Source organism: Anas platyrhynchos, chromosome 1, assembly GCF_047663525.1.
Source record: "Anas platyrhynchos isolate ZD024472 breed Pekin duck chromosome 1, IASCAAS_PekinDuck_T2T, whole genome shotgun sequence".
Lineage (NCBI taxonomy): Eukaryota > Metazoa > Chordata > Aves > Anseriformes > Anatidae > Anas > Anas platyrhynchos.
The window spans coordinates 14,338,760-14,363,092 of NC_092587.1; the positions used below are offsets into that span (position 1 = coordinate 14,338,760).

Here is a 24,333-nt window from a genome sequence, read left to right on the forward strand (position 1 = left end):
CAGGGGCGGCCCCTCCCCCTTCCCGCCCCTTCCCTCAGGCGGCGGCGGGGCGGGAGCGGCCGCGCGTGCGCAGTGCGCCCTGGAGCTGCGCAGCGAGGCGCTGACGCGGCAGGGGCGGGGAGGGGCGCGTGGCCGCGGCTCCCTCACAGGGGCTGAGGGGGACGGGGGGCGCTGAGGGCCCCGGGACCGGCGGCGGGGACCCGGTGGTGGCGGTCACCCGGTGCCCGCACCCCGGCTGTGGGGCCGGGCCGGGGCTCCCCGGCTGTGGGGCTGCGCTGTGGGGTCGCCCAGGGCCTTGTGCAGCTCCTCGAGGCGATGCCGTGCTCCTCTGTTGGTCTCTGCCGGGGCTTCCTCACGGGTGTCCCCCCAACCCCGTCGCTCTGGCAGAAGAAGCGATGATTGGTAACGTCAGACCAGAGTGAAGCCTTGGCCAGTTATAAATCCCTCAGCACTTGATGCTTCTGTGTGTGAACAGGTAAAGAGGGGGATTGTGGTTTCTCTTTCTACTTCACAAAATTATTATTTATTTATTTTTTGGTATGTTTCCATGTTTTCTAACTTGCCTAAGTATAAACTACCTACATGCCGAACTATTTGCAATAATTATTAAGTCATGCTTCTGGGACTTTTCCAGTCGCACTCATGTCCCACTTCATTAGTTAATATATAACAAACCACCAGAGGAACGCATGTAAGCAAGATTTCTCAGCTAAGACTTAAGCTAACATCTCGTCTCACGTAATGCAGGATCATTATTAAATGTCTTATTTGAGTTGAACTGCCCTGCTCTTCGTTGAGTTTTGTATCCTCGGGAGGTTTCTAGCTGGTAGTGCTGTCATAGCGGTGAGTAACTGAAGTTATATGATTAGTATTGCAGATAAAGAAGACATGGCAACTGTAAACGTTACAAAGAAAGAAGTCACGAGAGATCTAGACCATTGTGATATCCCATACTATGTTTCTGAATTTGTGGAAAGAGAAGTTGGAAACGACTATGATTCTCTGAGGAAGCTGGGCAGCCTTATCGATAAACTATCTGAAAATAAAAAGCAGTTAGAAGAACAGGTAAGCACCTTCCCTTTTATTAATATACTGAATGTGCCTTATGATTGATTAAGTAGTAAAATAAGATTTAACTAAATTGAAGTAAAGTATTGAAATTTCAAGATACCACTCTATATAACACAATATTTTTATGTGAGTTTCAATACTTCTCTGTAACTGTAGGTACTTACAGTTTCATCTGAAGTCCCTAAAAGAATTCAGAAGGCGTTGAAGAATGCAGAAGATTCTAAAAAATCCCTGAATCGGCTTCTAGAGGAAGAAGCTCTTCTATCTGATGCAATTGATAGCCACTTACTGAAAGCTGAGCCATGGATGGAGGAGCTTGGTGTGCTGATTAGTCAAGTAGAGGAGATCGAACGGCACCTGTCCTATCTTAAGTGGATTTCACGAATAGAAGAGTTAAGGTAAAGTTGGTATACTTTAAAATCTTATATACTTTAAGAGTATTCTCACTAATGTTATCACACAGCCTTTTCAGGGCTTAGCACTGCATATACATGATGAGAGTGGTAACCATGTTTGTCTCATTAAAATATTTTAGATTAAGTTTTATCTCAATTTTTCGATGCACAAATGATTCTTAGTGAATGTCTGACCTCAACTTTTCTTGAATTTTATAGTGATAACATTCAGCAGTATCTGATGACCAACAATGTTCCAGAGGCAGCCAGTACTCTAGCTTTTATGGCAGAACTGGATATTAAACTTCAGGAGTCATCTTGTTCTCATCTTCTTGCTTTTGTGAGATCCACTGTTAAATTCTGGCATAAAATTCTTAAGGACAAGTTGTCAAGGTAAGGGATGCACTGTCACTGCCTCGCCTTTGTGTTGTACTGTAGGTTTGTGCTAAAGTACATATTTTATGTTGCAGTGACTTTGAAGAGGTGCTGACCCAGCTTCGCTGGCCATTTGTGGGGCCACCACAGTCTCAGGCATTTGGCCTTGCTGCTCCAGCCAATGCTCCTGACATATACAACAATTTGGAGACGTTGTTCTGTCAGCTTCTGAAATTGCAAACCTCGTATCCTTTTAAATAGTTGTGGTGTGTTTTCGTAAGGATAATAGATTTCAGAGCTCTCGAAAGTCAAAAATGAAATCGAATTTATGTTACTTTGTATTAACATTATAAGGTACTTTACATATAGATAATGCTAGGTGGCCAGAGCAAGAATTTAAAACTCGTTTTCAATTAAAATTCAAGTTCCTCTTTTTAGCAGTGGCAGGATCATAACTCCAAGTCATCAGATCCAGTGATCTCTTGGTAACTTGCAGTTCAGGCTTCATGATGTGCACACCTTACGTTCTATACTTTCAGCAAGATTACCTATATTAATACAAATGATGATGCTTTTTTTTTTTTTTTAATTAGACATAGTTAATGCTTCTACTTTCCTAGCGTTACTTGAAATCTGTGTTAATCACTTTAATATATGCAGTCCCAGAAAGAAGAGAGAGAAAACTCAAGATGTTTGTTTTGGAAGGGAGTTTTAAAAAATGGAACAATTTTCACTGAGCAGAAATAGTAACTTGCCTCTGAGGTAAGTCAGAAGGCACTGCTACTCATCTTGTTCCTTTTGTTTGTGGGTGAAATCAAGCACAGCTGAAGTTCAAACAACCATTTTTACTCATTTTTTTTCCTGGAGTGGTTGTAGCTTTTTTGTTGATGTTTAAATCAGCAGGACTGGACCGGGAAGAAACAAGGTCATTCAGGGCAACCTGGAGCCAGTAACAATTTTATCAGAGACTGGGCCACTTAAATCAGTTGCTTCAAAGTTGAAAATCATGAATAGCCTTTATTAATCTTGTGAGTCTGATACTTCTTTAGGAAACGTGAACATGCATGTCTCTTGGATAGCCCTTGGGTTTGGTATTGATGATGGTGTTTTTTCTTCCCTTTTTCTTTTTTTAAATGATTCTGGTTTCCTAAATCAGACTGACTTCAGTGACTTGTACTGTCACTGAACAAATTATCGTTAGCAGCCAGAGTTATTTAACATAACTTATAAAATGGAAGCATTTTGAGTGTTGTTTGTATTTGAGGACTTGTATGCCTTGTGTAATACTGCCTTTAGCCAACAAGGTAGAGCTAAAGTGTTCACTCCTGTAAAGCCACTTGATTGAAATTTTACCATTGGAGGAATCAACACTTAAATTTGTCCTTGACTGTCAAACTTAGCGATGAATTGTTAACCAAACCTAAACAGCTTCCAGAAAAGTATTCCTTACCCCCATCACCACCCATTATCCTTCCAATCCAGATCATGCTGAATCCTCTGCAGAAAAGATTCAAGTATCATTTCACTGGAAATAAACCAACAAATGTCTTAAACAAGGTATGGAAGAAAGCAGTGTGATTTATTTATTTATTTTTCTAATCAACAGATACATTACTGTATTTAAATTGTGTCGCTTGGACACTTTCTTCTCTGAAATTAGGATTCTTAAATTGTGCAGTACTTGTGTGTCCCTTAGTGGGGACAGATGCCAAGGTAACACGTAGAGATCTTCCAGAGGCATAAACATTTTCTCTGGGCCAGAGAGATGTCCACCTCGCCAGTTGGAAACTGACCTGCTTTTGTAATGAGTTATCTTCAAAGACTTGAGTATTTTATCTGAGAATTGTCACTGAAGCAGGTTTCCTACAGGTAAATGTTAATGTTGCTGTAATGCATCTACAGCAGACTTGGAGAGCTGTTTTCTAATATTGTAGTTGCACAAGTCTCTGTTTGTGTTGACAGTCTTGAGTAAATGTAAATACACTCACGCTCTTACAGTTGCTAATACAATGCATTTTTAATAGTATTACGTATGTTAGGGGATTCATTCTTTTTTTTTTTTTTTTTTTTATTTAAATAAGCCTGAATGGTATTTAACACAAGTGCTTATGTGGATTGGAAATCACTCCAAGTTCCTTGATGACAAAATCCAGCCGATATTGGACAAGGCAGGATCTTCAGTGAATGCTGGGGTAAGCACTTTGTGTGTTTTATATGTAAGCATTTATACAGTCAATTTGTACAAGCGTTCTTCTGCTGGTTTCACTAAACTTGTGGTGAGACTTAACTCAGCCTAATAACAGTTTTAAGATCATACACATTTGCCCATATTTGTACACGTCTGATATTTTACTCACTATTTTCTTTTAAAAGCTTGAATTCTCTCGTGCTCTGGTAATGCTGATTTTGGAGAAGCTGGCTGCTGATATTCCATTCCTGTTATACGATGATGCCCTCTTTTGTCACCTTGTGGATGAGGTACTTCAGTTTGAGAGAGAGCTCTACAGCGTTCATGGCTACCTCAGCACCCTTCCCAGTTGCATGCATATTCTCTCAGAAGAGTCCTGCTTCCAGAGGTGGCTAACAGTGGAAAAAAAATGTAAGACTTGTGATGGATTTTGTTGGCCTTGACACGTTTTCTTTCTGATTGTGCAGAATACAAATAGTCTTCTCAAACAGGATAAGTCACTTGGACTGGGCTACGCTAAAAGATGTTTTTTTGAGGTCAGTAATGAGAGGAGTGCCCCAGAGGCTAATGCTGCGTCCAGCCCTGTTTTTTAAGCTGGTCTGTGATTCTGTGATATTTTTATACTCTGCACTTATTTTGACTAAAAAATGGTTTGGCTCTAATAGTGCTTCTGAAGTTTATAGGACTGTTGTCCCTGAGCTGTATGGGATCCAGACTGCTTATTTTTAGACAGAGGTGTATTTAAGTGTGCAGACAAGGATAGACTTTAAATTGAAATGGAGAGAGGGTATTAATTTTTGAGAACCAGAAGAAATACATTGGAACGGAACAAGCCAACTATTAAAAAAAAAAAAAAAAAAAGCCTCGACAGGATTCTTATACCTGCCTTTGTGATACTGTTATTGGAATTGGTTCGTCATGAAGCCAGTCATCACTATTTTTTTATGATCTGAAAACGTAAATTTTAACTCACTAGGGATAAAGATTTAATTTTTATATATTGTTTGGTTTTAGGGTTGTTTTTTTTTTTGTTGTTAGAAATTTTTTTCATCATTAAATACTAAAATAATTTACAATTTCTGTGCTCAGTTGCTCTTCAGAAAATGGACTCCATGCTTTCATCCGAGGCTGCGTGGATATCGCAATACAAAGATATCACCGACGTAGATGAAATGAAAGTCCCAGACTGCGCTGAAACTTTTATGACTCTGTTGTTAGTTATAACAGGTAACTGCCAATCTGTGGACATTGCTCTTGTTCGTAATGACTAGTAGAAAAACTGCAGATATTATTTATTAAATATCTATTGTGTCAACAATAGTCAGCAAATAACAACTTTGCAAAGTTGTGATACTCGCAATTTAATAGAAGTTGTCCAAAATACAAGATGAGCAGGAAATTATCTAGCACAAATAATCTTGAGCTAGTAGTGATGTACTTTCAAATGCATTTTTTAAAATTTGATAATTTGCAACTTACCACATTCAAACCCATTAATTATGGAGAGAATATGATTTGTTATAATTCAGTAAGAAAAATATCCTACTGTTCCTCTTGAATCTGCGGGATGTACCTTTTCAGGAGGTGCTTATTTGTATATTGAAGGGCTTTATCCTACACTGTGACTGGCTTTAGGGGCCACGTGATATTGCTAGGTGGTGTGGTATGATAACGTATTTCCTAAAGTATTAGGATGCAATATGCTAGTGGAATCATGAGAGGGAGGGGAATCTCAGATATGTTGTTTCTTCACATATTTAGCTTTTGCATTGAGTAGTTTCTTGAGGTTGCTAAAAATAAGTCAGCTTTTTAAAAATTAAATACTGTATGACGTCTTTGTAGGAGTAACATCATGTAAAAAGATGACCACAATGCTTCGTGTTCAAAACCTTTTCTTCAGTGCTGGGAAACATTAAATATTTTGATAATGTCTTTCTAGACAGGTATAAGAACCTTCCAACAGCTTCCAGAAAACTGCAGTTCCTGGGGCTACAGAAGGAGCTAGTTGATGATTTCAGGATACGATTAACTCAAGTAATGAAGGAAGAGAGCAGAGCTTCTTTAGGCTTCCGATACTGTGCGATCCTTAACGCCGTTAACTATATCGCAACAGTGCTGGCAGACTGGGCTGACAATGTAGTAAGTAAATTTTTTTTAAATAAATTAGTTCTGTTTGTTTCATAATCAAATATTACATTTTCAGCACTATTTATGTAAATGTATTCAGTAGAATTAATTATGGAAAAAATAGAACTAATAGTACTAATAGTATTGCTGCTGAAGTGCATGTGTTGTAGTAGAATGTGCACGCTTCTTGAATTATCCCTATGCTGAGCTAGTTTAAATGGATTTGGCATGGGTGCCTGCATTACAGCTTGGTTCAGGTGGTGTCTGGAAAAGTCACTCTTTGATAACAGGGTGTTGGGTACAGTTATTTTCTGTAATAGCCCAGTGGCACCATAGCTATTCTGTAGTATGTCAACTTTTTCTGTGGTTATTGCAGAAATAAGCATTTTGTGGGAGATGGGAAGCTTCCAAATTGTTTTTGTCTTGACAGGAAACTGTCTGTAGCAGAGGATAATCTTGACTTGATAGGAGAGCAGCTTTTGTGTTGTACAGCTGCATCTACAAAAGTGTCTTGACGTGCTTAAAAGCAAAACCAACTTCATTACCGCTGTGTCACATTCAACTCAGTCCACTTGCTATTGTCAGACCAGCAAACATGCCATTACCTATCTGCTGTCGTGTTTGGGACCCACATCAGTTGCATTACTAGGATTAAAACAGTTTTAATTGAATCAGGACGATGTTTTAAGTTTCAAGACTTTGTTTATAAACGTGTCAGGAGCATGTTTTGTAGAACCCTGTCTGTTAAAGGAGAAATGCAAAGTTCACATCATAAGATGATTTTTGCTAGTACTTATGTCTGCTTCTGTTCCCCTAGTTCTTCCTGCAGCTACAGCAGGCTGAACTGGAGGTTTGTGCAGAAAGTAGCACTGTCAGCCAGCTACAGCTGGGGCAGCTGGCTTCAATGGAGAGCTCTGTCTTTGATGAGATGATTAACCTCCTGGAGCGCCTGAAACAAGATATGTTGAGTCGTCAAGTACATCATGTCTTCAAAGAGGTCACAGATGCTGCAAAGCTGTACAAAAAAGAGAGGTGATTCTGTTTGCTCTCTTCTCATATTCCAATATTATTTTCTGTTTAAAAACATTGAGGTAAATAAAGGCAAGAATAGCTAATAAGAGAAATCGGTTTCCTGGATAGGAAAGGCACGGAGTAGTAAGTATTGGAAATTTTTCTTTATCCTTACGTCAAGCCAGTTTTGATGTTACGCTTTCTAAAGTAGTTCTGCAGTGAGCGGGCATGTTGTCTTGAAAACCCTAGGAAGAATGCTGGGTCACTCTAGTTCAGATGAGAGTTACTTTCTTCCAAGTAGTATTAAAAATGGCCTGTAACTACTGCTTCTATCCTCACAGAATCACAGGGTTTCTTGAATTTTTGTGGTTGAGTTTCTGAAGCACTTCAAAATTAACACAACAGCTTGATGATTTTATAGCTTTTTTTTTTTTTTTTTTTTTTTTTTTTTTTTTTTAGAAAAAAAACATGTTCAGATTTATAACTAAAGCATCAGCTTAACATTAAAGGACATCTAAATAAAGCATTAGACTATGATTACCTTTAGGTTTGAAATGGGAGAGGAGGCAACTCTGAACCATTGTAACTGGCTAAGATTTTCTTACAGGATAATTTCAATTTCAGTTATTGTAATATGAATACTTATCACATCGAAGTCATAATAGTGAAATTTCTTTCAGGTGGCTATCTTTACCGTCTCAAGCAGAGCAAGCAGTAATGTCTCTGTCGAGCACAGCTTGCCCGATGTTGTTGACCCTAAGAGACCGCCTGCTCCAACTGGAACAGCAGCTCTGTCACTCACTATTCAAAATATTCTGGCAAATGCTCGCAGAGAAAGTGGATACATTCATCTATCAGGAGGTAGGTATCTATGAAGTGTATGCAGTACTGTGCAGGTGTTGATGACTGGCCTAAACAGAAGATCCCCCCCCCTCTGTGTTTGCAGATAATCATGGCGAATCACTTCAATGAAGGAGGAGCAGCACAACTTCAGTTTGACATGAGTAGAAATCTCTTCCCTTTATTTTCACACTACTGTAAGAGGCCAGAAAACTACTTCAAGCAGTAAGTAGGCAAACTTCTGATCCATTAGTGTTTCAGAACAGAACATCCAGATGAATGTTTTGTGCATCACCAACATTTTTTCACAGTTTTGAGTGGGTAAGAAATACTTGAACTATGTGGATCATCTTTCCGTGTTTACAACAGGGCAAGTTTTGATTCTGCAGCACGTTTTCAGATAGCAACTGTGATGTATGTTCTGGAGTGTTTAGCACAGCGAGGATGTCTGCTGCGCGCAGATAGATGAACTTAGGGAATGTAAGCAGAATTCAAAAAGTGGGGCAAAAGAAACTACTCAAAGATTTAGTTACAGCACAACAAATTTTCTTTATCCTTAGGCTACTTTAAACTATGTTCCTGCTTAGAATTGCCCTGCGTAGCAGTCCAGTTGCTTTCGCCGGTGAGAAGCAACCTTGTTTTTGGTTAGTCTTTTTAAATAGCTGACAGTCTTATACAGAGTCCAATGCTAAACTCCTGTGCTAATTGGGACAGAAATCTTACTACACATCTAAAGATCAATATGGAACGTGGCATGAAGTCTTGAACACTTGAAGATGAAGGTTATATATTGGCATTTTTAATTGGAATGTTCTTGTAGCAGCATCTTACTTTTTTTGAGCACATTACCTTTACAAAGGTAATCGATACCTATGTAGTATTCATAGCTTAAAAAAAGATGCGGAAAGGAACAGTAAAAAGTAATGTGTAGTGGGTACGTGGCTATTGTACTAGAAACAATGTGGCGGGGTATCTGTTTGCTCTCTAATGAGATTAATAAGAGAAAATGTTCAAACTCTAGCAGCTTTCTGTAAAGGTGTGTTTTTAAAATATACCAAATAATGTTTTCTGTTGATAATTAGAAACCTAGCTTGGGAAGGCTAGACAGGTAATTATATGGTAACTTCTCTTCTGTATTATTTAAACTAGTGGAAAAATTAAGAAGTAAAAGTCAAGCCAAGCATGGCAAATATTGGTGCTTGTAACACAAAGTGCTAAGAGAGCAAGACCAAGTATGCTAGGCAGCACTTTTCAGTTCAGTACTTAGATCCTTTTCAGAAATCCTTGGAAGCCTTCTTCTTAGTCACTGTGCATACAAAATTAAGTGTATCTTATGGGTGAGTCTTTTACTAATTCATACAACTTTTTTTCCCTCCCATAGCATAAAAGAAGCCTGCATTATCCTGAACCTGAATGTTGGCTCTGCCTTGCTGCTGAAGGATGTACTACAGTCAGCCTCAGAAAATGAAGCGTCACTGAAGCCAAACCAGCCGTCAGCAACAGCAGCATTAAATGAACTTGGCGTTTACAAATTAGCTCAACGGGATGTTGAGATTCTTCTCAATTTGAGAGCTATTTGGCCAAATACAGGAAAATAAAGACTTCAAAATTGGTTAATAACTTGATCTAGATTACTTACTTCAAACAAAAGCAAAGCAAATAAGTTACAACATAGTTGTGTTATTTTTTTTCAACACTGTATGCTATATAATTGGTTTGGTCTAATCTTTACCATTTATTGTATATACTCTAAAATTATTTGAAAACGTTACTGACTTGGCTTCTAACTGCACAGGTCTTACTTCAACGTAACCACTTGGTCATTACATTTAAAAGCTAACAGTCTTCATTACTAATGACTATGACACTCCCACTTAAACACGTTTTTACATCTCTAAATCCCAGGTAATGGGTGTTCTGTATCTAAAATATGCCTATGCAGGACCTAGGATGGAATGAAGGAATTTGTCAATTTGTTTCCTGTGTTTATATTCTTTTTTCTTCCGTCCCAAAGTCTCCCATTTTTTTTAATAAGACCTCTTTTGTTTTTGAGCCTATTTTAAAACTTAATAAATGCTATGTTACTTGGCACTGCTATCTTTCAACCATGAACACTTCTTCCTGAAACTGTTTTTTTTATATATATAAAAAGAGGTTTAAAAAAAGTCTTAAGTCACAACTTTTAAAATTAACTTTATTTGCTGTCTCATTACCAATGATTAACAAAGTAAGCTACTAGCTGAAGGAGGAGACTCTACGATGCTTTTTTCTTTTTAAAGAGGTTTCTACTTATTTTTAACAAGATAATCTTACTAAGAAATGCAGTTCTCAAAAGATACCTTTCACGTGTCTGGTAAATGTAAACAATTTTTTGTCATTTGTCCTTTTCAGCTGATTGCTACTACAGGGAAGAGAGGAGAAAAAAAAGAGAAGAGAGCACTGTTTAAAATCAGTTGTTCACAGCTGACACAGCAGCGAAAGAATGGAGCAAAATGCCTATTTTTAATATATAAAGCATGCCACTGTTCCATCTAATAAACAGCCCAGATCTCCAGCAACCTTTTCTTCCTGGAAAAAAATAAAATAATGCCCAGTTAGATAAGTCAGGATAACTAGTTTTAGTTTTCTTTCAGTGATTGTCACAGTTACCAAAATATCCTCCCTATAACCGTACTGTAACGATGAAAAATTAATGAGAAATTCTAAGCTTGTTTCATCTGTGTTATTACCTCTGCTACATCAGGCAGAAACAACAATGGAGCTCAAGTATTGGATGTTCCTGGACCAGTGCTCTCAGTCCGGGGCTAGTTGATGGCTGCTTGTAGGGAAGGAAATCTGACAGGCCGGCTTTGTGTGGGTCCTAATGTGAGATGGCTGAGGAAAGTGCTGAGCAAACCCATCAGGCTAGAGCAATAGTGCCTGTTTAAATCTTTCAGTGCACAGTGGGTAAGCTTAAACCACCAGTAAGTCTTTTAATGACGTGCTTTTGTAAATAAACCATAAGCCACAGCAAAAGATCTGTGCATAGCAACTCTGCACATACCCTTTCCATTATACTTACACTTCTTCCTTGAACGTGTCAAGTGTGACATTCTCATCATCACCAACGTGCAGGTTGTCTGTGCTCAGTCCCAAGGTTTTAAGAGCTAAAGGTAAGGAAACAGAATTTCCTATATAAATCTGAAAAAAAAATAATTTAACACCTGAAAGTGGCCTAGATATAATAAACAAAAAACAAAACAAACATATGTGATCATTTTTAACTTTCCAAGGTCCATGTTGTGTGGTCAGATGTACTGATGCTTTTACATACATACAGATAGGGTTGAAGCTGTTTTAATACAATGCTTTTGAAACTGTTTTAACAAAACTGTTTAAACAGAGGGGAGTGTGCTGACTGTCGTCTGGGTTGGACTGACCTTCTCGGTACTGCACGGGCGTGATGGAGCCCAGGTCTGCCACATCCAGCATCTGGAACATGGCGACCAGGTTGGACTCGTCCATCAGGCACGGGTACGTCCCCTCGCCTTGCCTGCCGGCCTTCACTGTTTCCAGCACCTGGATGAGGAACTGGCGAGGTCTTTCTGCAATGGAACCAAGCCACCGAGGTCTTTCTCCAAAGGTACCAAGTCACCAGCACCACCCCACCCTCACCCTGCTCCTGCCACCTCCTCTCCCTCAGCACCCCCGCCCGGTCCCCGGGTGCATCTCTCCCAGCAGCCACCACCTTAAAGACCCCAAATCTCCTTTTTCTCCCCTCAAATCCCACCCTGGCCCCGCGGGGGAGCCGCACCGGGCTGGTGGTAGAGCAGCAGGGCGCTGAGGCGGCGGAGCAGCTCGGGGATCCTGTGGCGCTCCAGGTAGTCGCGGCCCCCCTGCTCGCCCGCCGCCATCTCGCCGTTGCCAGGGGAGGCCTCGCAGCCGCCGCCCGTTACAACCGTTGGCCCTGACGGGGAGAAGCTTCGAGAACGAAGCCGCCCAGCCGCCACCTTTGGGGTTTTTCAGCTCTGTTGCCCGCCGCCGGGGCCCCCGGGCGGGTTCCGTCAGCCGCGGGGAAGGCGGGAGAACGGCGCCGCCTCAGGGCGGAGGGCTGAAAGCGGCGGCCCGCTGGCGACAACAGCCCAAAATTACAGGGCAAAACTGCGGGAAATCGGGTCTGTCGCCTGTCTGCCGCGCTTGGCGAGCTGCGGTGCAGCTCTGCGAGATGTTTGTCAGGAGAAAGGGAAAGGGTGCCGCAGAAGGCGAACCCCTCAGCGCAGGTAACCGCGGCATCCCAGGCGCGCTCCGTTTCCAACGGGGTTTTACAAGATCCCACAGAAAAGTCCCCCTCCTGCCTGCAAAAGTAATGAGTAGCAGCTATGAGGGAGAAAGATTTAAACATTTTTACTTCGCTTTGCAGCACAGTCCGTGCAAACAGGGACGAGACATCAGGTACCCTTTCTACTGTGCTACCCACTGTCAGGAGAAAGATGATGAAGCAAAATGTCCCACTAAAAAAAAGACACAGTTCATGGTTACCCAACCCATTCCTGCATTTTACTTTTCTACTCCCTTTCAGAAGATTTTGAACTAGCAAAGTTGGGTTTGTTTGCTGTTTCTCCCCCCTAAAGAAGACCAATGGGAGAAAGAGTAGTTTGAGGTGCAGAGGGGTACAAACAAGTGTCTGAGCCGGCCAGCAGGGGAGAAATAATGACAGAAAATCTTCTATTGAAAATGAGAACATAAGAAGATGATTGACTTGACAGGAAGGAACAACTGATGGTCTGGAGAGAAAGGTAAGGTAAAGGTCAGTGTCTGGGGCAGGGAGACAGCGTTTGGCAAAGTTTCTCCTTCAGTGGTCAACAAAGATAACCAGCATGAAACGCATGCGGAAGGCTGAACTTCTAAGCACAAACACACAGGAACGACAGCTGAAGTGTGTTTCTATGAGGAACGGTTCCAAAAATCACTAAGAACAAACCTCAGTTTGATTTATTACTAGGAATGTATGTATTTTTAAAATTAATTTCACTGTTAAGAAAGCACAATTTGTTTCCTTGAAAAGATAATGTGTCGTGTAGGGGATTTATTAGCCACAGTTCATGTGATATTATCTGCTAAATGAGGGTTCTAAACGTGTGATAATTTAGGATAATATCTGAGAAGCTCACATGGACTATTGTATGAGGAATTAAATTTCTGGTGACCAAAAAAACAGTATTTGATAAAACATCTGAAAGTTTCCTGGTTCCAGTATAGCAACAGTGCTAATTAATTTCAATCACAACTGCAAGGCTTACATCTATTTTTGTGTGTTTAAAGTGTCTTGGTTATTTAAAACTAAATTTGGTTAAAAGATTTAATATCTGCTGTAACAGAAGGCGAGCATTTTACAAAATATGACTAATAACTTAAACCTTCTACCTAACTGCAAAGGTCTAGATAGACTACCAAGAATCTTAAAAGATTTAACGAAGAGGAACAGGGACTGCAGGTCAGATGTGAAGCTGGTTGCAGAAGTATTTGGCTCACTGAGGAACTGAATCGATGGACATGTTTTTCCAAATCAGGCTGTAGAAGATAGAAGTCTAGGGCTGTGAGATGAGACAGGAGCAATAAGAAGGGGGCTTGTTAATGCTGGGTGCTTCACCTGCTGCTGCTTCTTCTCACCAGCAAGCACAGGGGGAGCTGCAGTGAATGGGCTGTGCTGCTCCTGTAGATGCTCTGGAAAAGCTCTGCTCTACCCTTCCACTGTGTGTAGTGTTTTCCTCTGCTCTTCCTCAAGGGCTTCCAAGATCCCAGTGAATGCCTCACCAGACGACACTACATTTATAGAGGAAAGTGCTTAATAGCAGAAACACCAAATTTCTGGCTATTGATAATCTCAACAGCCAGAATCCTTTTACTTATTCGATAATTTTATTTATTGTATTATTGTATAGAGTGACAGAATAATTTAGGTTGAAATGTCCCGCTGGAGATCGCTGGGACACCTCCTTCCCCCTTCCTCCAGCTCCCCAACAAACGAACAAAAATCAAAATACCTGGGGCTAACTTCAAAGCTGAGATCAAGTTGCTCACCTCTTTATGAAGTTCTTACAGTCTCTGAGATGATTCCACAACACCTATTGGTCCCTCTTCTGTTGTTTGTCTATGTTGCAAAGGCCCTTTTTTTTTTTTTTTTTTTTTTTTTTTTTCCCTTGTGTTTAATTCTCATTGCTATACCTTACGCCTATTGCTTTTTTTGTTGTGCACCATCACGAAGAGTCTGGCTCCATCGTGGCACTCACCCGTTATGCAGCTGAATAGAGCAGTTCGAACTCTCCCCCTCTTAACCTTACCTTAGAGCTGAACAAATCATTTTTTCAGCATCTCCATCGCATGCTCCAGCTCCTAACCAGCTCGGTAGCGCTGCACTGGACTCACCTCGGCACTCGTACTGCATTTTGTGCTGTGGAGGCTGAAGCTGGAGGCAGCTCTGCAGATGCAGCCTCACAAGAGCCAGGACAGAAGGGGATGCTTGGTTCCTCAGACCCCTGCCCGCATTCTTGCTGATGTGGCCCGGCGTGGGGCTGACTTTCAGCACTGCAGGGGCCTGTTACCGCCTCATGTTGAGCTTGCCCACCTTTGTCCTGCAAGGCTGCCTTTTGCCAGATGGCACCCGGCCTGGTCAATGACTTGGGGGTTATGCCTCTCCCCTGCTGTAGGCCCCTGCCTTTGTCTTTGTCCAACGCAGCGGGGCTTCTGTCAGAGCCGCACACTGCTCCTAACAGCCCCCAGTTGAACCTCCTCCCCCTGAGCCCCACAGTCCAGCTGATTTTTCCACCCACCTCGTAGTTCACTCATGGCATCCAAATCTGCAGTGTGCTTGTAAGGATCACAGAATCATTAAGATTGAAAAAGCCCTCCGAGATCACCTGGTCCAACCACCCCCTGCCACCAATGCCACCACTAACCCATGTCCTCAAGCACCACATCCAACCTGTCCCTGAACACCCCCAGGGACGGGGACTCCACCACCTCCCTGGGCAACCCGTCCCAGTGCCTGACTGCTCTTTCTGAGCAGAAATGGCTCCTCATTGCCAGCCTGAACCTCCCCTGGCACAACTCGAGGCCATTCCCTCTGGTCCTGTCACCAGTTCCCTGTGAGAAGAGGCTGACCTCCATCTCCCCACACCTTCCCTAGTAGTGGGGTGGTTTTAGAAAATAATGCCATCTAGTTTATTACACAATTAGCAACCCTTTGAGCAAAGATGTTTGTGAGTCCTCAAAAACAGACTAACATTCTTGGAGAATGTCTGAAATGCTCGGTTCTGTGAACTTTAAAATACAAAAACAAAATGACAACTTGTTAGAGTAGACACCAGTTTCTCTGCCTTGCCCTACGCTGTCCCAGATACAAAGCAGGTAAATTTACTGAAACTCTACAATATGTCTTTAGGGAGAGGCTTAGGAAAAAAAAAAATCCAATGGAATATTTATCCAAGAAAGGTAAATTATTAGAGTGACAAGTAAAATGATATGGCCTCGGGTGTTACCAGCTCTGAGTGGGAGATACAGCTACTGAAAAAGTTGGTTAATGAGTAACAGGCAGACCAGGGTTTGGTGTTAGGTAAACGCCTTAAGGAGGCCCTGTGGTGCATTCTTCAAAAAACAACCCTACTAGATGAGTCCCTGAAGGAGGAGGTGGATTGCCACCGTTGCTTCCTTCACGTTTGGCTCACAGGACAGGAGGGCTGTAGCCCAGCATCCTGCTTCAGGGCAGCATTTCCCTTGGGAAGTGTATGTGCTCGGAGTGTGAAGCTGTACGGGCCTTGGATGCACTCTGTAAAACACCATGAGTGAAAACCAGCTCCCTGCCTCTTCTTGGTGTCTCCTCAGTAATGACGAAGGAAGGCTGGCGTGCTGGTGTTACTGCTCAGGCTGTGAGGCTGAAATACAAACCCTAAGGGGGTTAACAGGGAAGGAATAACTCCAGGCAAGGTCACAAACAAACGAACAAAGCAAAACAACAACAAAAATGACAAGACAACCAAACAACTGACTGTGGGTCAAAATATGAGAGAACTAAAGGAAAACGAGAGCAAACAGCTGCAATTTAAGGGTGGAGCTGGCCAGAAGGGAAAGTTTTTGCAGATGCTGTTGAAAGGTTAAGACCAATACCTATGGGGCCTATACATTCTGCATCGGTGGCAGGGAAGGCTGAAGAGTAGAGCCCGAGCAATCCTTCTTAATCAACCTGTGAGCTCGTGTGACACAGCACGCCAAACCACTGGCAGGGATGGTGGTTTCTCTCCTGCAGCGATGCTTTGTCACCATTCCCTTCTCTGGCTCGGTAGAGGCCGGGCTGGAAACAGAGTGCTACGGCCCTGGGACCCGCAGGGTTACACTCGGGAGTTTGTCAGGCCATTTATTATATTTACACCAACAGGTTTTTACCTGCAGTGTTCTGTAAATGTGCCTTGTTCATGCCAAGCAGCTTCTCAGAAAAACTGCTCTCACGTGGTGTCACATCAACCTCGTTAACTGCTCCACATCAACCAAACCCAGCTCCAACTCCAGAGCCCAATCTTTCAGGTCTGGTAGAAGGGCAGAGGGGCAGCTGAATGTTCTGCACACCTGGAACCCCTCCTGTTGCCTTTACCCTCGAAATAAATCTCTCCTGATCCTGATCCATTTCTGGCAAGCTTCCCTTAAAAAGAGAAGTTTCCTGAAAGCTTCCCTTCTGCAGGGACAGCTGATCGCAGACTGGATGTTCCTATTCCTGCAGGCCAGCAGCATAAACCAAAACACTCTCGCACAAAGCAACCCAGCCCGTGTCACTGGTGATGAATTTTAACAAAACAAAACAAGAGCACGGACACCACCTACCACAGCTTCTAGGGTTGAAGGACAAATGAGGACCTGCTGCTAAGGTGTCAGGTTATCTTTCGCTTAGGAAAATAGGTTTTAAAAGAGGTGTGTGCTTGGTTGAAGTAGAAGCTTTCAGGAGGTATTCGAGAGGAAACACAGCACTAAAAACTGCATGAAATAAACAAAAAGTCTGACTGTGCTGCATGAATCGCCTCCAAGTATTTCTGGAATCGGTACTTGGCTTGGCTTCCGATTGTGAATTCTGACAGATTTGGATGAGTAAAACAGACACTGGTTGCAGACAGCAATGACTGCCTTCTAAAATCAATATTTCTCTGGTAAAAACAGAAGCATAAGAACCGGAGTGCAATGAGTAACAAACTTACTCAGTGATCCGCTTACCTCTGAAACTGGTGGCATTTAAAGCACGTTAGATAATACAAGAGGGTGCTGCTGCAAGCAAAACACTTGTTGCATAACCAAAAAAAGGGGTGTGGGGAACCAACTCCAAACAGAGAACAGCTTGTGAGCCAGTGCAACAAAGCAAAAAGTGCTAATAAACCACTTGGTCACATTTGGAAAATAATTTTAGTGGTCCCTGACCACTGCTAGCCATGGATGATGATGGTGAGCAACCAGTAACTCATGGCTGCAATATTGCATTTTCTTGGTTATAGCCCTCATTTCTAATGGCTGCAAGAAATAACAAATCATCTTGTAAACAAACCAAAACAAAAGAAAAAAAATGCAGTTCAATTTCTTGCTTTGAAGATCATCCATAACTGTGTCTCTTCCTTCCACTACCTCCAAGAACAAGTTTCCAGGTACTCCATGGAAGAAGCACAAAGCGTACATCTCCTCCAGACCTGTGGAAGAGGTTTGCTGTGAGAGAACAACCTGCAGTCCTCTCTGCAGAGCTGGTAAGTCAATGAACAATTTCAGTCACATTTGATCTGCAATTGCAACAGGCTTTTACACAGAACAAGAATCTTAATGCCTAGAGATAAAAGTTGCATTTTTAGAATTAACAATGATAAAAACAAAAACTGGTTCTATTTTTACACTGCCTATTGAAGTCCGAATTCCTACATCTAGCAGCTCTGGCAAAGTTAATTCTTACACTGATAGAGTAAGAAAATGCAAATCAGCTCAGCGAAGGAATTCAGAAATGATTGATCAGAACAGAAACCTCAGCAGCTGATCATCACATATACGGAAATATTTTAGACACGAGTGCCGAAACCGATCCTAGAACAATTCAGCCCTGTGCAGACTGGGCAGGCCTTTTGGACCAGGAATTCTCAGTGCTGGCTACTGCACGCTCTGTTGGAGTCTCTGGGAAGAAAAAGGGCAGCCATGCAATACATACTCCTTTCACTTTGCCAAGATAAATAATGACAAAACCCATTTGTTTCTTACAAACATATAAATTATTTTATTTACAAAGCCATGTTACAAAAAAAAAATAATAATAATAAAGCAAAAAAAAAAAATACAATCGCTCACTAGAGAATATCTCCAGGCCCGGTGTTGAACCATGGCAGTATCAATCAGATACATGTTTGTTCTGTTTTTCCTTTTTTAAACTGTAAGCCATAGAATTTACTATTTACACCTACTTTAGACATTTATTCTGCTTACAATTATCACAAGCATGGAATGAATTCTATTTGATACTGCTAATACATAAAGGTGCAGGACAAAGAATGAAAATACTTAGTGTTACAAAATATGGATTGTAGAAAAGAAATTGGCTGTACAAGTATGGCATTTTTTTTTCTTAGAATGATTGGACATGCTTTCTTCAAAAGTCTTCTGGAAAAGGTTCTAAAATCTGTAGTAGGAAAGCACAATATAGCAGGTGCAAATTCATTTCTGTGCAACAACAGTTATTTAATATACCCCATGACTGACCAGCTATGCAAAACCCACAGAGTTTTGTTAAAGTGCCATGGGTCAACAGCATAACAAAATATAAGGTGTAAATAGAAAAATTTCTTTTTTTCTTCTTTTTTTTAAAACAATAGTTCACTGAGAATCAGCAATAATAGAATATGCTGTATAAACTATTCTCTACAAAGGTCGATCAGCACTATTTACAATTGTTACATCGATACAAAAGAAGGCATACAAGTTATCCAAGTCGCTTTTTATGGCTGACGGGCCTATGCATTGCGTATGTGTAACAACCAAAGCTTCTGAGCCTCTATTGCTGGAAACAAATCACAAGATTTTCAGGCAAATGGGCAAGAAAAAGAACTACCGAGTGAATGCTACACTAATAATGCATTATAGGCTGGTCCAGTTTATATCCATTTATTCAAATGTTTACTTCCATTTCGCTTTTCAGGCTGAATTTTTTGATACTTGTAATTAAATAATGATTCTTTGATGATGAAAGGCTGTGGGATTTTACTTGGTGCTGAACGTTCCTGAAATGCTGTCAGGTGTAAGCCAGTTGACACAAAAAAACAAAGCAGCATTCAAAGGACAGGCTCCAGATTCCAGCTTTCCAATTAAAAGATGCATGGGAAGAGCTAAAGCTTCCTAAAACTACGAAATCGCTCCTTCAGTCACTGATTAGCATTAGTTCTCAGAAGCAACCACCGAATCTCACAACCACCGTTTTCCCTCAACAACTAGAAATAGCATTTCGTTGATTACAGAGGATGACTTTGTTACTGAGATTTTTAAACTCCTGCAGTTTTAAAACTCAAAATAAATTAAAAAAATCAACATAGTACTGCTCCTAAAACTGAACAAGACAAAAATTGTGCAAAAATAACAAAGATATGTACACATTTTTCAGTCTGAAGAAATGTACAATAAAAACATAATTCAAAGAACATTTCAAAAATATAAACATTGCTTAAACTTTCCTAAGTTTCATACTGTTTCTGAAACTATACGGTCAGTTAGCTCTGAAGTATAGCAAAACATAAATTATTACAAAATTAACACTATAAAAATTTATTTTAAGAATATTTCTAAACTTTTTTTCAAAGGGTCTAGCCTTGCTTATAATTGCTTAAACATTTTAGTCTTAAAATTTGCCTTAAGCCTTCTTTTTTTAAAAAAGAAAGTAGTAATAATCTCCCTATTTGCAGTCTCTCGCCTTTCCCCCAGATGTAAATAAACCAGCATATAAGTGCACTTTTAACACTGTAGAAATAAAAATTAACTCCTCTGTACTATTGTTCCAGTACCTAGTATTGGCTTCCTGATTATAAAATCTATATTTTATTAAAAAATTATTCAGTAATCCTATAAGAAACACTGTCAGTGCAATTCTATTAATGCAAGCCAATCTGCTCAACGCCCGTCCTTGCAAAGCCAAACTGTTACCGAAGTTATCAAGTACTGGGATGGATCTTAAGGGTCGAGACCTCCACCACAACAGGGGGATTTCGCGTGCTGAGCCTCGGATAACATTAACCACAGTTTGGTGCAAAAATCCTCTATGCATTGATTGAAGTATAGATTCCTTAAGAGCCTGATCCTGGAAGATGCTGAACACTCGGAATTCCCACTGAAATCATTAAATGCTGTAGGTAGAAGAGCACCAGTCAGGATTAGTCCCTAAAGTTGCAGTGCCCCAGCTGTTTGCAAATTACTAAGAAATGCACTCAATATTTATCCATAGGACAAGCTTAAATACAGAATTACTGTAGTTTTTATTGAATGAAAAAATTTGGAGGTCCTTTAAATAAATTCGAATCATGATCTGTTTTTTTTTTCTTTCTTTTTTTTTTTTTTTTTTGGAATGTCCACTGTATTCTGGTAAGGAAACAAAGGGAGCATTGCAACGCTAACAGCTTCAAAAGGCATGAAACATAACCAAGCAGAACGCACAGATCAGTGGCAAATACAAGTGAAAAACTAAACAAATCACTATTACAGTTTTCTGTAAATTTGATTCTCTTTAAAACCACAAATTCATAAAAGGTTAAATCCATCTGCAGGACATAGAAAAGAAAAACCCTGTGGAGTAGGGCTGCTGAGAGCTAGAGATTATAGGCTGGTTCCTTTTCCTTGTTATGGAAGAGTCCTTATTCTACCAGTCCGGTTTGATGTCTTCTAAAAGAAAAACCAGAGCCAGGTTCAGAATCAGAAAATGTCTTTCAGTCCATAATACTTTACAACGTCTGCATCTGAGAGCCAACTCAAACCATGAATCTATTTCAAGTCCATCCCTACTTACTGATTACATTTAAGAAAAGGACCTGCTTTGAATAAACTCGTTATTTCCTTTTGGGACTGATTTTACTAAGCTTTGGCGAATCTTCTGTTCATTAACTGAATTTATCATTAGAAATAAAGAGCAGCAATTAGACAACAACTTTGAAGGATCTTTTTCCCTGCACAGCGTGTTTTCATGCATGATGGAACCCCATACAGCGCACACGTTGTCACCTTCCCTTAATAAAAAGATCTAGTTACTCAGTATTTAAAAACCACCGCATACTGAGGTCTTGAAGTATTAACACATGAAGGCACCTAAAAGCACTACGAAGAAAAAAACATTTGATTAGTTATAAGCCTACAACAAGGTTTAAACAAAGTTTAAAATCTGGAGAAAACAAGCTTTTAACACAGTTTGTATAAATAGGCACAAAGAGTTTGATTGTAAAACTATCATTCCATTACTTTTTTTTAATACACAAGTAAGGAAAAAGTAAGGAAAAGGAGTGTATTTTTTAATTATAGCAACAACAGTTGGAAAACCAGACATGCTTTTATGTATATAAGCGCTTGTTCAGGTCTCAAATAGATGCAGCAAGGTTCACACTGAATGTAAATTGAGAACAACTTGCCTGAGGTTAAGGTGAGTTTAACATGAGGGGGGGCAGCAGAGAGGCCCACCACAGTTAGCATCACAGCCCGCCAGTCCTAGGCAGGAATACCTGAGAATATAACGTGCCCCAGCAAAGGTAGTAAATGACCAAAATAAACTCCTTTTGTGAAATCAGAACTATGGGCCCCCTTCTCTCCATACCGGTTTTGTCCAGGACAGAGCTCACTTTCTTCACACTGGCTTGCACGGTGCCACGCTTTGGGTTTGTAAGGAAAACAGTGCTGGTAACACTGCCATGTGCCAGCTGCCACCGAGCAGTGCTCACACAGCAGCAGAGCCTTTCCTGCCTCTCATCCTGCCTGGCGGTGCACTTGGCAGGGGACGCAGCCAGGCCGGCTGCCCCTGACCATCCAAAGGGTTACGCCACACAAGGTGGCATCACGAACAGCAATAAAAGCTGGGAGGAGGACGGTAGGACACTTAAAAGTTGTGGCATTTGTCTTCCCAAGCAAATGTTGATGAGGCCTGCCTTCCTGGGAATGGCTGGGCATCCCTCTGCTGATGGGACGTAGGGAATGAGTTCTTACTGCTTTGCTTGTGCGTGCAGCTTTTTCTGAATGCTTCGTTTTCACACAGCCACTCTCCCTTCTCTTGAGAACCAGCAGCCTTCCTCCCTCCAACTCCCCGCTCTGCTCCCCCAGACAACTGACAAATTGCCTGGCCAATTGACGCAGCGGAGGGAGCCCAGAGGAGCTGCTCTGTACTCGTATTTAGCTTGATGGCTGCAATTCTGTTTCAAACTGAATTGTTCCAAATCTGCTTTTCAGGCTTGTATTCATGAAAACTTGCCTGGTGTTTCCAACTGTAAAACCCAGTGTGGTAACATAAATCACCTCTGCCTACAGCCTTGCCTTGGCCTCCTTGCGATGGTTACAACAATACTAACACTAAGCAAGGGAGCTCAGGATCCCCCAGTAATAACTTGATTGCCATGTCGTACACTTGGAGATCCACTTATTGATACCTAATTAATAACACATTTATAAAGACATATTACAGCACACCTTAAGACTAGGAGTTTGTTTAGAGACTATTCAGTTGCCAAATTGGAGATGAAAGCTGTCAGCAAAACAGCTCAGACTGATTTTGACAGTGGCAAGCATCTTTTAAGCAAGTAGTCGTTATTCATGGTTCCAAACACTAAGATCCCGTGTCATTGTTAAAACAAAAAAACCCTACAAACAAGCAACAAAATGTTCAGTAAAGCTTAATACATCTTCATTTTCTTTTGTATTTCTATTCTGAACTCCATAGTCAGTTAATAAACTGACAGAAATGTATTTTTTTTTTTTAACAATAAAGAGTCTGTGGGGCTTAGAGCAAGCAAACACTTCTGGTTTTGATAAATTCATGGAAACAGGCAGCTGAAAAGCTCAGCAATAGCCTGTGTTTATATACAACTGCCACAAAAATTGATGTCTTGTCCTGTTAGGTTTTCCCATGGGATCTAGGCAACAGATCACAGCAAGCTCTGCTCCTCGGGTAGCGTGCATTTTATGTCCGACAGGAGCAGGAGGTTAAAGCAGAAAGTTTTACACTTCAGAAGAGCTTTATCACGTTTGCCACTGGCAGTCGGCTGGCAGTGTCTGACACAGCAAAATGCCAGTCCCTGCGAGTGCTTGGGTAGGAAGAAACTTTCCACTTATTTCCCTTCAGTGTAGTTCTGGCCTATGTACAGTCCTTTGCATTCAGCACCAGGGGGGTTGTTTCACCATCTGACAGTTCATCTCGGGACGTGAGTGATTCAGAATATGCTTTACTGATGAGACAGTTGTGGGCTTTCTCCACTACAATAACCACAATTCTTTTACTGCATCTACGTAGCAGAAACTAAGCGGCACAGCCATTTGGAGTAGCTACTGTGCCAGGCCACATAACAGGATTCCAACACTGCCTGGCCACAGAGAAAAACCTGCTGGAGTTTTTATTTACTTGTGACTACAGCTTGGTGAGGTGAAAGCCTTTTTCACACCAAGGACCTTGATAATGAATTCTTGAGAAATTACCCAGCTTGGAGAGTCAAACAGTACGGGCAACAATGAAAAAAATTAATCAGTCTATCCGTCCTCTGGCCAGGTGAGGGCTGGGCGACAGGTCCAACACCTGTCCTCACAAAGGCGCTGAATTACAGAATTTACCACCGTTATCTGACTAGCAAGTCTGTGTGATACACAGGCATGGCGTGAGTGCTGAAGATTTCATACACTCCAGGAGGAATTACGCTTTCAGATTACTTTCTCAGAACAGCTGAGCCTTCTGTCTTCTCTGTCCTGTTTCTGTCCTTCCCTCGCTGCTTTCAGTTTTTGCCTATTTTTAAATGCTCACTCTTCTGTGCCAGTTTGGGGACCTTGCCATGCCACCTTGCTCAGCAGCGGAAGCTGAATAGAAAAGGCACGCTGGCTTAGCTGGAGCCCATGGAGACACAGATTCTGCTGCTGCTGAGTTTGTGTCACCAGAGCAACAACCAGCGGGCATCACCTAAGCCAACCTGAACCACAGCACAGGTGGTGAAAAACAAGCAGAAAACTTGTTATGCATAAACCTCAGAGGAAAACATCCTAAGTGAGAGGAAAAAAATCTATTAGTTCACTGAAAGAAAGATTCTATAAAGAACTGCATTTATGATTAAATTGTATTTT

The 24,333-nt window shown here is 41.3% G+C and overlaps 3 protein-coding genes and 1 long non-coding RNA gene across 13 annotated transcripts in view; 2 read left to right on the forward strand and 2 right to left on the reverse strand.

Annotated features, from left to right (window-relative positions):
* Window positions 1–81: 81 nt before the first annotated feature.
* RINT1 (RAD50 interactor 1) lies at window positions 82–10,119 on the forward strand. The gene is made up of 14 exons (XM_038185705.2): window positions 82–475; window positions 870–1,065; window positions 1,228–1,469; window positions 1,686–1,859; window positions 1,937–2,086; window positions 3,242–3,398; window positions 3,923–4,033; window positions 4,215–4,440; window positions 5,119–5,256; window positions 5,969–6,168; window positions 6,974–7,188; window positions 7,848–8,028; window positions 8,114–8,232; window positions 9,389–10,119. Exons 1-14 carry the CDS (start codon window positions 456–458, stop codon window positions 9,603–9,605), a joined length of 2,346 nt encoding a protein of 781 aa, XP_038041633.2. The 5' UTR covers window positions 82–455; the 3' UTR covers window positions 9,606–10,119.
* A 61-nt stretch (window positions 10,120–10,180) lies between these two features.
* Window positions 10,181–12,055, reverse strand: EFCAB10 (EF-hand calcium binding domain 10). Of its 2 annotated transcripts, none has more exons than XM_038185762.2 (4): window positions 11,801–12,055; window positions 11,427–11,591; window positions 11,069–11,153; window positions 10,181–10,575 (listed from the first exon to the last, which is right to left on the reverse strand). In XM_038185762.2, exons 1-4 carry the CDS (start codon window positions 11,898–11,900, stop codon window positions 10,539–10,541), a joined length of 387 nt encoding a protein of 128 aa, XP_038041690.2. In that variant the 5' UTR covers window positions 11,901–12,055; the 3' UTR covers window positions 10,181–10,538. The 2 variants fall into 2 exon arrangements, with proteins under 2 accessions (XP_038041690.2, XP_038041688.2); XM_038185760.2 differs by having other exon boundaries at window positions 11,777–12,055.
* Window positions 12,056–12,356: 301 nt separating this feature from the next.
* Window positions 12,357–23,645, forward strand: LOC140001327 (uncharacterized). The gene is made up of 3 exons (XR_011806451.1): window positions 12,357–12,782; window positions 17,651–17,759; window positions 23,519–23,645. It is a non-coding gene; the product is annotated as an uncharacterized lncRNA (long non-coding RNA).
* ATXN7L1 (ataxin 7 like 1) overlaps window positions 18,247–24,333 on the reverse strand; it is a 114,526-nt gene continuing 108,439 nt past the window's right edge. For 7 of the 9 annotated variants that reach the window (XM_038179339.2, XM_038179308.2, XM_072032549.1 and 4 more), the window contains one exon: window positions 18,247–20,384. In XM_038179339.2, the coding sequence (XP_038035267.2) occupies window positions 20,325–20,384 (60 nt within the window). In that variant the 3' untranslated portion in view covers window positions 18,247–20,324. Of the gene's footprint in view, window positions 21,346–24,333 lie in introns of all 9 variants that reach the window. The other 2 variants (XM_038179319.2, XM_038179329.2) reach the window with 2 other exon arrangements.

Coding starts and splice junctions, on each gene's coding strand:
- EFCAB10 (XM_038185760.2), bottom strand. CDS start 11,900: ATGGCGGCGGGCGAGCAGGGGGGCCGCGACTACCTGGAGCGCCACAGG. Junction 11,592..11,776: donor GGCTCCCCCGCGGGGCCAGG/GTGGGATTTGAG, acceptor GTTCCATTGCAG/AAAGACCTCGCCAGTTCCTC. Junction 10,576..11,068: donor GACACGTTCAAGGAAGAAGT/GTAAGTATAATG, acceptor ATTTTTTTCCAG/GAAGAAAAGGTTGCTGGAGA.
- RINT1 (XM_038185705.2), top strand. CDS start 456: ATGCTTCTGTGTGTGAACAG. Junction 1,066..1,227: donor AAAAGCAGTTAGAAGAACAG/GTAAGCACCTTC, acceptor CTGTAACTGTAG/GTACTTACAGTTTCATCTGA. Junction 1,470..1,685: donor TCACGAATAGAAGAGTTAAG/GTAAAGTTGGTA, acceptor TGAATTTTATAG/TGATAACATTCAGCAGTATC.